At 36.3% G+C, this 13,295-nt stretch overlaps 1 protein-coding gene across 1 annotated transcript in view; it reads left to right on the top strand.

The window, feature by feature from the left end:
- Window positions 1-2,686: 2,686 nt before the first annotated feature.
- The window catches only part of AGGF1 (angiogenic factor with G-patch and FHA domains 1), a 28,129-nt gene continuing 17,520 nt past the window's right edge, over window positions 2,687-13,295 (top strand). The window contains 6 exon segments of the mRNA XM_025047775.1: window positions 2,687-2,804; window positions 2,989-3,262; window positions 5,152-5,254; window positions 9,233-9,435; window positions 10,242-10,406; window positions 12,799-12,987. Coding sequence (XP_024903543.1) covers window positions 3,059-3,262; window positions 5,152-5,254; window positions 9,233-9,435; window positions 10,242-10,406; window positions 12,799-12,987 — 864 coding nt within the window. The 5' untranslated portion in view covers window positions 2,687-2,804; window positions 2,989-3,058.

The following is a 13,295-nucleotide window of genomic DNA, read 5'->3' on the forward strand; positions in this document are numbered from 1 at the left end:
GAATATCTGCCCCCTTCTACACTTATCTACCTTCCCCTTCACTCACTTCCCTCTGATAACCATTAATCCACAGTCTGTTTTATATCCCACATATGAGTGAAATGGTTTCCAACTCCTGTCAGCTTAAGAAATTATCTTTCTAATTTGAACCATTGTTTTTAAACAGTGAGATGTCACATAAAAGTCTCAATTTCTGGCTTTTCTTGAAAAATCAGAAGCTCTCCAACACTGGGTCCACCTTCCACAAGGTTCCACAGTTCTCCAGTACTCAGGAGTGGCTGCTCACTGCTCTGTCCATTCATTTACTTTATCTCTTTAGTCCTTGGGGCCATTTGTGTTTACTTTACATGCAAATAATTCTACTAGTTTCTGTTTCCTTAGTTTCAGATAGGCTTCTGGAATGCTCATTACTTATAAATTTCACATCTGTAATGGATGCATTGTAGGCACTTCAAACTAAACATTACAACAAAATCACAAATAAAACATCTCACCCTCCCCAATCCACATACTCTTCTCCTCCAGTAGTCTTTACTTCCTTTGTCCGAGCTAGAAACTTATCCATCACTTCAGTGACTTTCTCTGTCAAATATATTAGAAACTATTACTTCATTCACAATAAAACTATGGAGTGCCTAGGAAATAATCTTAGAAAGAATGCTCAAGACCTTTATCAGAGGAAATATTAAAGCTCTAGTAAAGTATTAAATAGAATGGTTAATGGAGCAAAAAAAAAGAATGTATGTGGATCTGATATCTCAACATAGTAAAGCTTTATGTTAATTCTTCCTAAATTTTTTTTTTTTTTTAGGCGAGGCAGTCCTTGACCTCACAGATTGCAAGGACCTTGTCAGCTTACAATCCCTTATTTTTTTATTTTTTCGCCTACAGCACCTGGTCTTCCTAGGTGGTCTCCCATTCAAGTACTAACCAGGCCCGTCCCTGCTTAGATGGGATCAGGCTTGTTCAGGGTAGCATGGCTGTAGACACAAAGCAATCTTAATAAGAATTTCATTGGATTTTTGGAGGAACTCAATAAACTCATTCTAACATTTATATGGAAAAATAGAGGTTCATGAATGTCAATTTTGAAAAATAAGAGCAGAGTGGGAACTTGCTCTGCTAGATATTAAGACATACTACAAAACCAAAGTAATGAAAATAGGATGGTTCTGCATAGGAACAGACTAATATACAAACAGAACAGAATAGAGCACTCAGAAATAGACTGACGTGTATACACATATGGGAACTTGACAGATGATAAAGATGGTACTTCAAAGCAATGTAAAGAGAAGGTCTCAAGAAAACAAGGTCATTATGTGGAAAGATACATCTGAATCTCTCCAGTTGGAATAGAGAATTAAATGTGAAAGTTAATATTATAAAGTTATAGAAAAAATATGACTCAGGGTGGAAAAACACTTCATGAATAAGACTCAAAATCCCAAATCATAAAACATATAAAATAAAATGAAGTTAAATAAGATTGTTTTGACTACATAAAAATTAAGGATTTCTGTTCAATAAGACACCATAGATGAAATTAACAGATATATGACAGACTGGGAGATGTCTCCAATATCTAAAACTGATAAAAGGATTGATATCTAGATTGTAGAAAGAACTGCAAAAGAATAAGAAATAGGCAAAAAGATATGACTTGGGTCAAAGAAGAACAAGTCCAAATAGCCATTTCAACAAATACATGAAATCCTCTGGTAATTGTAAAAGTGAAAATTAAAACAATTATGAAATATTTCATTATATTAATAAAAATTGCCAAAAGAAATACAAGTGTTTAATATTATGTATTAGAGAGGACGTGGAGGACACAGAACTGTGTAGTTGGTGAGGGTGTAAAGTTGTGCAGCCATTCTGTAAAGCAATCTAGAGGAACATAGTGAAATTAAATGTTTGTCCTGTGACCCAGAGATCGCATGCCTACATAATCTAAAGAAATGAATGTAAAGGTCAATAAAGTGGCATGAACAAGGATCTTCGTTGTGCTGTACATTGTGTTAACGGACGTGTAGAACACTAAGATGTTGAAGACTAGGGGAATGGATGAGTAAAACGCAGTATACATATACCTTGGAATACTACGTTGCACTTAGATGTATATATAGCAATATATATGAATTTTAAAAACTTTTTAACCAAATAATATTTATGTAAAAGAAATATACATGAAACATATAAGTATAGATTTATATTTAAGGACATACATCAGACACGTGAGAGTAGGTGCCAATATTGACAGGAGATAATACGACTGAGGAATTGGGATATAGAGCCATAATAAAACCCAACTACCCCCACCCCCCGCCAAAAAAAAAACACTCCCCTCCCTAAAAACGAAAAAGAGCCTTCCATGAGGAAGTGTTTACGATGTGTTGTGAACTAAGGAGTGTGATTACAATCTGAGGTCCAAACTAATAACTAAGAAAAAAAATTATAAAAAATTAATTGTGAAGGATGTCAAGCAGTATCCTCCATAAGGACACAAGCTTGAGACCAGAGAGTGTCTCAAGCACTCCGGGGCTTCTCTAGCACTCCGGGACTTCGGTAGCCACTTTCCCACACCCTTACGCAGAGCTCCGTTCCCCGACAGCCGGCGGGAAGTGCGCATGTGCACTACGAGGCCTTTCCCGCTTCCCGTAGCTTCCCTTCCCGTCTCAGCCCCGCCCACCGCCGGCGCCATCGTTTCCGGTTCAGCCCGAGAGCTACCCTGACGCTTTGGCCTTTGCTTCCTTGGCCCTCCCACTTCTCCAAAGCTGCGGTTGTCTAGGTCGCTGGGGAAGGTAGTTATAAATAAAGTTTTCCTGTTTCAAAGCTGGGCGGATTGGGCTGGGCGCCTTCCCCTTGCTTGTCCACAGTTCCTCTCGGCTCCTGGCAGCGAGCTTAAGGGCGTCATGGCCAGGGGCCGGCGCGGCCGGGCTGGAATGAGTCCGCCTTTCTCTACCCGCGCGCTCCCGTGGCTTCTAGGCCCGCCGGCGTCCGCCTCAGTCTGAGTTACAGCCCTTTCGCGCCCACGGGCTGCCTCGCGCCGGACCCCATGGCCTCCGAGGCGCCTTCGTTGTCACCATCGCCACCCACCTCCCCCGAGCCTGAGCTGGCCCAGTTGAGGCGGAAGGTAGAGAAGTTGGAACGCGAGCTGCGGAGCTGCAAGCGGCAGGTGCGGGAGATTGAGAAGCTGCTGCATCACACGGAGCGTCTGTACCAGAGCGCCGAAAGCAACAACCAGGAGCTCCGCAGCCAGGTGCGCGGTTCGCGTCCAGCCCTTTGCCCCATCCAGCTTGGAAGCTTTTAATAGTCTCAAAAGGGCTTCCTGGCAGGGGCCCAGAACTACTTTACAGAGTACTTAAATAAAAATTTAGTGCGATTGTAGTTCCACGTATATTTGGCACAACTTTAGAGTTGGGGTTACTCGATTTAAATAAACGCATAAGCAAAAAAGTAGAAGTTAGGTTGGCGTAAGTTGAACTTCAGTACTTTAGATTGTCTTCATTATCACTCGTAACGTCCCATTGGCAGTAGGCACGTTAACAATCTTTATTGTAGATTACTTTTGAGTTTGTTAAAGCACTGGACTTGATCAGAATCCCATCTGTCACTTATTAGATATGTAAACTGAGCCTCGGTTGCCCGTAAAATGAGAATGCTAGCACTACACAAGTGAAGGTTAAATCAAATTAAGCGTGAACAAACAACACAGTTTTACAAACGAACATTTATGTGTAAGGTGGTTATGGGCGTTTATCATCTTGAGTTTTCCAGTGAAAGTAGGAAGGATATAATTGTTAGACACAAGAAGCAGCTAACTTCATTTCTACGAAACCCAATAAGGACAAATATTTAAACTTTACTTTTTTTTTAAATGTTAAACAGAAGCATTGTACTTTTTTCCCAACTTGATTTGTTGGGCAGTTACCCTCTCCTGACGTTATTTCCACATAATTATTAAACTGTTGTCCTTTGTCTCTTCAGATTTCTCACTTGTAAAATGGGGATTAATGCAACTAATTTGTAAGGCAGTTGTAAGAATTAATAAGATGTTATCCAAAGTACCAAGTATAATACCTAGCAGGTAGCAGATACTAAGTAAATGATCTCATTCACAGTAATAATGGTTACTAGCGGAGCCAGGACTGGGCAAGTCAATCAATAGTCTAAGGTGAGAAATTTAGAGGGCACTAATTCTCAGGTATAGACCCTACACTTGCAAGAGGCTGAGACTGAGTGCCTCCTGAAATTTCCTTCCTGGGTGCCTTGCTTGCTTCACCCTAGTTGTACCAGCAGATCTGATAACTTGTGAAGTGCCTAGATAATATAATATAATCAGTCTTATCACCTTTCTCTTTTTAAGCTCTATGTATCATTTAAGAAATATTTAGATGCTTATTTTTAAGTAAGTCTAATACTGAGATTCTGTCCCACTGAGGCGTATTGACAAGGCTGCTCCTCATTTACTTTTGGGTATTTCCACGCTGTCGCTCTGGCTTTGGCATTCATTGAGGCAAAGGGAGGATAGATGCCCCTCTGAGCGAGCAATCACCTGTTTATTCTGCTGCAGTTGTTTAGTTATGACTGCTATTTAAAGGGAAAAAACATACATTAAAGTATGTGAGTGCCATTAATATATTTAAGTGAATAGTTAATTTCAGGTGTAAGAATGGTACTGAATGATTCATAGTTTAACAAATGGAAGTTATTTTTCTAATTCTTTAGGGAGAACTGCTGACGAATTAAAATATTAGTATAAAAACATTCTTATTTATTAGAAATAAAGGATCCTGTTCGTAAACTATTAATTTAGTAAATCTGATTGAATTAAAATATTAGTATAAAATCATTCTTATTTATTAGAAATGATCCTGTTCATAAACTATTAATTTAGTAAATCTGATTTTTGAAGAGGATATTTTAAGGTTTAGGAAGAGAGTACAAGGATAAAAGCATCTCCCTCTGCAAATGTAAAAGTTGAAAGTCAATTATAGGACTTTTAGTTTTTTTGAAAAGGAAACTAGCTGCTGTAGGTACTTCTCTAAAACTTTTAGCAAAAAAAGTTACTGTAATTTCAGAGGAATGGTGTGCGTACTATTAGATTGCTATATGATTTATTTTTCCTAAAGCCTTGTTTCCTTTCAGGTAGAAGAGCTCAGTAAAATACTCCATTGTGGGAGAAACGAAGATAATAAAAAATCTGATGTAGAAGTACAAACAGAGAACCACCCTCCTTGGTCAATCTCAGGTATTCACTTGATAATGGAGATATCCTGACACTATCACATTCAAATTTTGCTAATGTGGAGTTTTCTTTAAATTTAAAATAGACAAACATCTAGATAATGCGAACCGTTATAATGTCTTCTCTCCATATGATTAGGTATTTTCAGAGAATCTATTTGCTCTTCTGATGGGAAAGTAGAAATTGCTACTATGTTTTCAGTGGCACATTCACTAAGTAATTTTTGCCATGCTGTTAGCCATCTATTCATATTTGGTCTTCCTTCCTTTTTTTTTTTTCCTTGAAATGGTCCATTCTTTAAAAAAGTAATGTTTTATTTTTCAATTACAGTTGACATACAATGTTCTATTAGTTTCCAATGTATGATATAGTGATTACACATTTATATAACTGAGTGATCACCTTGATTATCTAGTACCCATCTGACATTATACATAGTTATTACAGTATTTTTGATTATAATCCCTGTGTTATATTTTACATGGCTGTAACTATTTGGTAACTACCAATTTGTTCTTAATCCCCTTTACCCATCTCCCAAACCCCCTTTCATCTGGCAGCCATACAGAATTCTCTATGAGTTTGTTTCTGTTTGTTCACTTATTTTGTTTTTTAGGTTCCACTTATAAGTGAATTTGTCTTTGTCTGACTTATTTCACTTAGCATAATACCCTCTAGATCCATCCATGTTGTTGCAGATGGCAAGATTCATTCTTTTTTTTTTTTTTATGGCTGAGTAATATTCCATTGTACATATGTACTACTTCTTCCTTATCCAGGACCTATTGATAGACATTTATTTAGGTTGCTTCCATATCTTGTCTATTGTAAATAATGCTGCAGTGAACGTATGAATGCGTATGTTTTTTCGAATTAGTGTTTTGGGTTTCTTCAGATAAGTATACGTAAGTGGGATTACTGGGTCCTTTTTTTTTCTTGTTATAGCCTTTGTATTAAGGTCTGATTTGTCTGGTAAAAGTTTTGCTACACCAGCATTTTTTTCTTTTTGAGGAATATCTTTCCCATACCTTTACTTTCAGTCTGCGAGTCTTCGATCTAAAATGAGTCTCTTGTAGGCAGCATTTGTATGGGTCTTGTTTTCTTACCTATTCAGCCTCCTGTCTTTTGATTGGAACATTTAGTCCATTTACATTTAAAGTAATTGTTGATAGATTTGTAGTTATTGCCATTTCATAATTAATATTTTTGATCTTTTTTCTTCTTAAAGAAGTTCCTCCAACATTTCTTGCACAACAGGTTTGGCGATGATGAACTCCTTCAGTTTTTTCTTGTCTGGGAAGCTCTTTATTTGTCCTTTGATTCTGAATGATAGCTTTGCTGGCTAGAGTAATCTTGGTTGTAGGTCCTTACTTTTCATTTCATCACTTTGAGTATTTCCTGCCAATGCCTCTGGCCTGCAAAGTTTCTGTTGAGAAATTAGCTGCCAGTCTTATGGGATCTGCTTTGTAGGTAACTAACTTCTTTTCTCTTGCTGCTTTTAAGATTCTCTCTTTGTCTTTAACCTTTGGAATTTTAATTATGATATGTTTTGGTGTGGACCTCTTTGGGTTCATCTTGTTTGGGACTCTGCTCTTCCTTGGTTTATTTGTCTATTTCCTTTGCCACATTAGGGGAGTTTTCAGTAATTATTCGTTCAATAGGTTTTCAATTCATTGCTCGCTTTCTCTTCTCCTTCTGGTACCCCTATGATGTGAATGTTGGTATTTGATGTTCCAGAGACCTCTTAAACTATCCTCATTTTTTTTTTTTTTTTTGATTCTTTTTTTGTTTCTTGCTATTCTGATTGGGTGTTTTTTGCTTCCTTATCTTCCAAATACTGATTCGATCTTGTGATCTAATCTGTCAATACCTTGTAATGTAGTCTTCATTTCAAATATTATACTCTTTATTTCTGACTAGTTCTTTTTTATGTTTTTTATCTCCATTTTTATGTTTCCTGTTTCTTTGTTGAAGTTCTCACTGAGATCATTGAGCATCCTTATAATCAGTGTTTTGAACTCTGTGGTAAATTGCCTGTCTCCATTTTGTTCACTTCTTTTTCTGGAGTTTTATTCTGTTCTTTCATTTGTGACATGTTTGTCCCATCATTTTGGCTGCCTGTGTTTGTTTCTATGTATTAGGTAGAGCTGCTGTGTCTCCCAGTCTTAGTAGAGGGCCTTATGTCATAGGTGTGCTGTGGGGCTCAGTGGCGCAGTCTGTCTGGTCACCTGAGCTGGGTGCCCTAGGGGTATCCCTTGTGTGGGTTGTGTGTTCTCTCGTAGTTGAGCCTTGATTGCTGTTGGCATGTCAGTGAGAGGGATTGACCCTCAGGCTGATTGGTCGTGAAGACTGGCCATGACTATAGTGGAGGAGCTGTTGTGTAGGGGCTGATTCATGGAGAAGGATTCACTTTAGTGAGGCTCTGGTGCCTGCCAAGTCCCCTTTGGGTGTGTTGTTTGTGGAGTTGGTTGGGTAGTGCTCTGGTCTGGTCTGAAGCTGGCCGCTTGGTGTGGGTTCCAGGGCCTCCTGGGCGGGATTCTGTTGCAGGCCATTGTCTGCTGCTGCCTATGCTCTGCCCAGGGCCACTTGGTATGAACTACAAAGTGATCCGCAGATGGTTGCCACTTATGCTGGGCTTGGAAGTGCTTGGGAGAGGCTAAGCTGTGACCCAAGGCCGGCTGCTACTAGTGCCAGGCTTGGGGCTGCTTAGCAAGAGGAGCATGCTGAGGCTAGATGCTGTTTGTTTGGGGTTCGTGAACCTTTGAGAGATTTTAGGAAAGTGCAGCATGAGCCAAGACAGGCTGTTTGTATGGAAAAGCCACTGGAAAGAACTTGGATGGGCCCACAAATTGGGTGGGGCAAGATCTCAGGGAATCACCAGGCCTGGACAAGGAGTATTAGTCAGGAGACTCAGATATGGTGCTGTTTGGCTGCGTGGCGAGGTGTACTCAACAAAGGAACAAAGGCTTCAGCACTTATATCTGGGAGAAAGCTACCTCTCCAGCCCTTACCCCGAAGTCAGACAATTCAGTTCCTCCCTGGCACTTTTCAAGCTGCTGCCCCAGCTCTGGAGCTCAGAGTGAGTGAGTTCATCAGAGAATAAGTCTTCGCTTGGGCCCTTTAAAAGAAATGCTTGGGCCTCCAGCAGCCCTACTTCTCGCTCAGCCAGAGTTTTCCCACTTCTGATTTTCCTAGCCCGAAGTTATGGAGACTTCTCTTCCCAGCACTGGAATCCTGGACTGGGGAGCCTGGTCTGGGGCTGGGACCCCTTGTTCCTCAGGGGGAATCTCTGCAGCAGAGGCTGCTGTATCACAGACTGGGTTGTGGGACCAGCATGGTCCACAACTCCGTCTCCCCTCCTGGTCTTGACGTGGCTTCTTCTGTATGCCATTAATTACACGACTTCTGTTCAGCGAGAATTCAAGTGGTTTTCAATGATGGTTGTTCTGTAGTTCAGTTTGTAGTGTTGATGTGATCTGGGGCATGCGTTTTCTTGTTGATGTATTCCACTTAGCATTGTGTTCAGTACCAGTTTCTTAGGCCTTTGCATCAGCATTATAAGATAAATTTGACAAAAGAAAAAAATCAGCTCTTGAAGTGTTGTCTTGATTCATTGTCATTTGATACGCAATGATATTAAGGTATGTGGTTAGAAATTGTTATGGTTGCCTAATTTTTTTGACAGAACGTAACCTATCTACTTGTTTTCTTTTTTTAACTCTTGCTAGGAAAAATCTAAATCCGATTACTGTTTTTTTCCCTTTTTAGCTTGACAGCTAAGGTACTGAATGGGACATTAGAATCAAAGATATACGCATCTGCAGAGTTATCTGCACCATTAATCTTAATCTGTTAAAATGTATATAATTGTAAAATGATTTGTTCGTAATGTGTGCTGTTTTGTGTTCAGCGCCAATGTTTTGGAATTAAGTCCATTTTATATACACTCTGTTAATATGATATCATTTGCTTTTGCTGCAGATTATTATTATCAGACATACTATAAGGATGTTAGTCTTCCAGATAAAGTGACTGAGCTCTTAGTTCAGCATGATCAGGATATTGAAGCTTCTACTTATGATTCTAAAGACCAGTCACAAATAGAAAGTGATGCTTATGCTGGTACTGATGTAACAGAAAAGATTGAATGTGGACAAGAGGACCATTTTGCCTCAGATTCACAGGTAGTAGAATGCGTAACATGAAGTTGTTGATGTCTAAGAATTTTCCTTCATTATTGTAATTATGTAGACAAATTGACTTCTTTGGTCTATCACAATATATACAAAGGTTGTAAATATTCTGTGTATAATTAATTATACAGTGAATTTTTTTTGAGAAATAAATATTAGAACTTGTTGATATATGTGATTGTTTCCCACTCTGTTGTGTTTAAAAACTTAATAATGTGAATAAACTAAAACAGAAAATTTGTCAGTATATTTTGACTCAATCAAAAAAAATATGCAATCACCGCAAATAACTATGTTCACACCAGAAAATTTTTAATGCTTACTTATGTCATGTATCCCGCCACTGTTAAATTTCCCTGAATGTTTTATAAATTTGCTTCTATAGTCTGTTTGAATTAGGATCCCAGTAAGGTTCATCTATCTAGTGCAACTGCTTGATATTTTAACATATCTCACATAATCTAGACTTTCTCCTCCAATTCTCTTCTAAAACTTTTTTCCCTTTGGAAAAAAATCTAGATTGTTTGCCTTAAAGAATACTTCAGAGTCTGTATGTTATGGGTTGCTTTCCTGTGGTATCAGGCATTTATTTTTGAGTAATGGTCACTCACTTTTCATAGCTTCAAAACTGGGTCAAAATTAACTGCTAACACTAGTCAATATTTTTTAAAGTGAGTCAAATTGTAATTGATAGCCATCCATTTCATTGCAGAAATTGAAGTCTTATCATTTAAAATAGCTTTTAAGTCTATTGTTTCAAATTTTTGTCTTATTTGACATTAATATATCTTATCCAGGAGCCAGCATCTGCATTAGCAACAGAAGATACATCCTTAGAAGGGTCATCACTAGCTGAAAGTTTGAGAGCTGCAGCAGAGGCTGCTGTATCACAGACTGGATTTAGTTATGATGAGAATACTGGACTGTATTTTGACCACAGTACTGGTTTTTATTATGATTCTGTAAGTATCTCAGATATTTTAATACTGTCTGGTTGTATATTTAGTTACTCGATATCAAATATTAAACCGTAAACTGAATTAAGAAAAGCAAGGAGCTGCATTTAAAAATGATGTTTGCTTCAAAGCTATTTGATAAGAGTAGAGTTATAAAATAGCTCATGATGCTAAACTTCTAGGTTTTTAATTAAATAAGTTACTTGTGATTATTATAGATTAATATTTTATAGAGGTCTAATAACTTTTTATATATAAAGTAACATACAAAAAAGTTAGAGTATTTATTAATAAAAGCAAGCAATTAACTACATTGTTGTAAAATGTTTAAGAACCTAAATAACATTTTCTCATTGCTTTTATAAGAAAGTGATATTGTTAATTCTAGGCCTCCTAAGATTTTTTTTTCCAAATACTTTTATCTTTATGAATCTATTCGATGCCACAGAAGGAGTCTTTTTCTTGAATTCCCAATAGAATATTTATTTTTAGTCAGTGTTTTATATTCTGTGACTTTTACACATTTCACTTTTTAAAACTCAATTTGTTAACAGAACTAGAGAATTAGTGTGGAATTAGAAATGTAATGGACCACTGACTAGGACAGAACCAGAAAATTAAGTTCTTGATTTATAATACAGTGTTATAGTTGTTGAAGTCTAGTATTTAATTGGATTTTATTCAGGATTTGATGACAAACGATGACAGCTCACCCACATACCTCAACCCTAATGGTTTAGGCATGCGATCTGGTCCTCAGGAATTACAGAATATAGTGTGGAAAAGTGGAGCAGATGTTCACCATTCCAGCTACTGGAACTATTGTTAACTAATCTAGGGAACATAATGATAATGCTTAATATCTTAGTTAGATAAGGGATTTCATTAGCTTGTCATTTTGCACTTGGTATACATAGTTTGTAAATCCTTTGTAAAGGGAGCATTTTCTTTCATAGGAGTATGCTGACAATGCTAGTTAGTATTCAGAAAATTAATATTGAAACTCTTATTACCAAAATGTTACTTACTTTCTAGGAAAATACAGAATTTCCAAGTATTTGACATTATCTTTGTCATTCTTCTTCCTTTTTGTATCTTTCCTCCTGACTACTATTTTGTAAACGGTTAGTTACATTCTGTAGGTTATATATCTCGGTAAATTAGGGACTGCATTGTTTTACCATTTTTATTGTGCTAGCTTCCATTTTAATTAAATAAAAATTAAAAAATATGTTTGAAACTGTCTAATTTGGACTGAAAGACATAGCAGATTAAAAAAAATTGATTTACTAGAAAGTATAGATGTCAAATTATAATGTACACCTGAAAATTACATAATTGTATTAACCAGTGTTACCCCAATAAACTTAATTAAAAAAAAATGTGAGTTATAAAAGTTCTGTCGTCACTAGAAAAAAGATTAGAATGCTTCCATTGAGTTTTTTAGTTAAGGGGAAGAAAGATAGAATTCAAAGTATTTTTGTAAGAGATCTGCAGAAATGAATTAAAGATAATATATTGCAGTAGTATGAACAGTTAGAAAAATGAATTATTCTTTTACAGTAAGTTTTAGTTGCTTAATTCAGTACATCTAAGATGTTTCCAGGTCTGATCTGCATGGATTTATCATGAAAAGAAAATATAAACTTTCAATTAAATCTTAGTTGTAGAGAATTGCCAGTATCCAATAAATGAAGATGGTTACATAATTTCGTCTTACAGTTTTTTATCCATAATTTGCCAAAATTTATTTTTTGCGTGGTTGCTTTACTCATAAACCTTTAATTACTGTCTTTAATTAGTAAAGACAATTTTTTATTGGTTTCTTTATATACAATGTTATGTTGTATTTATGAAGTTAACTTTATTTTCAAACTTTTCTGTAGAACTTTAGTCATGAACATTAAAAGGCAAGTCTTTGTTTTATGACATTGAGATAAGGGTTTGGGAGTTTATACTGCCACACCATTATTTTGTAATAGGAATGAGTCTGGAATTGCTTTTATATGCTCAGCCTTTTCTGATGCATACCTTAGTTTTCATACATAAAAGGTTTTCTGTTATCATTTTTCCTTAATGTATTAAGTTGAACCATACAAAATTGCTGTTTCTGTAAGTTAAAAACTGGTCAAATGTTGGCAATTTCATGATTCAATTTAGTATTTAAATATACTCATTTTTCACACTAGGAAAATTAGCAAATGTTGAATGGTAAAGTATTTTGGAAAATTACAGGCATCTTTCTGATATTTTTATTCATTATCTTCAAAAATACTTTAGTTCTTGAAAGAAACAAACTTTTACTATATTTGAATATATTTGATATTTTATTACATTTATTTCTCTATTTTATTTCATCTTACATAAATAGAACTTATTGTTTTCTTGACTTTGAAAGGAAAATCAACTGTATTACGACCCTTCCACTGGAATTTATTACTACTGTGATGTGGAAAGTGGTCGATATCAATTTCATTCTCGAGTAGATTTGCAACCTTATCAGACTTCTGGCACAAAACAAAGTAAAGATAAAAAGTTAAAGAAGAAGAGAAAGGATCCAGATTCTTCTACAACAAATGAGGAAAAGGTATTGTCTTCATAATTTTTTAAATTTACATAACAGTGATATCATAATTAAGCCAAAATTTTTGATGAAACTGAAAATTTTTCATTAACTCTGTATTTCAAATATATCCATTAAGATAAGATACCAGAGTCTATTTACCAAGAAGTGTTCTCATGGGGCAAACATGGACTTTTTCAGAAATTCTCAGTTACTAGAAGTAGAAGGGATTTCTTATAATTTTGAAGGAGATAGATTTAGAATAGATAAAATACTCTTGTGTTACATAATTTGGAAGAACTTTCAGACACTCAGTTGATAAGCTGATGTCA

Source organism: Pteropus alecto, unplaced genomic scaffold, assembly GCF_000325575.1.
Source record: "Pteropus alecto unplaced genomic scaffold, ASM32557v1 scaffold20, whole genome shotgun sequence".
Lineage (NCBI taxonomy): Eukaryota > Metazoa > Chordata > Mammalia > Chiroptera > Pteropodidae > Pteropus > Pteropus alecto.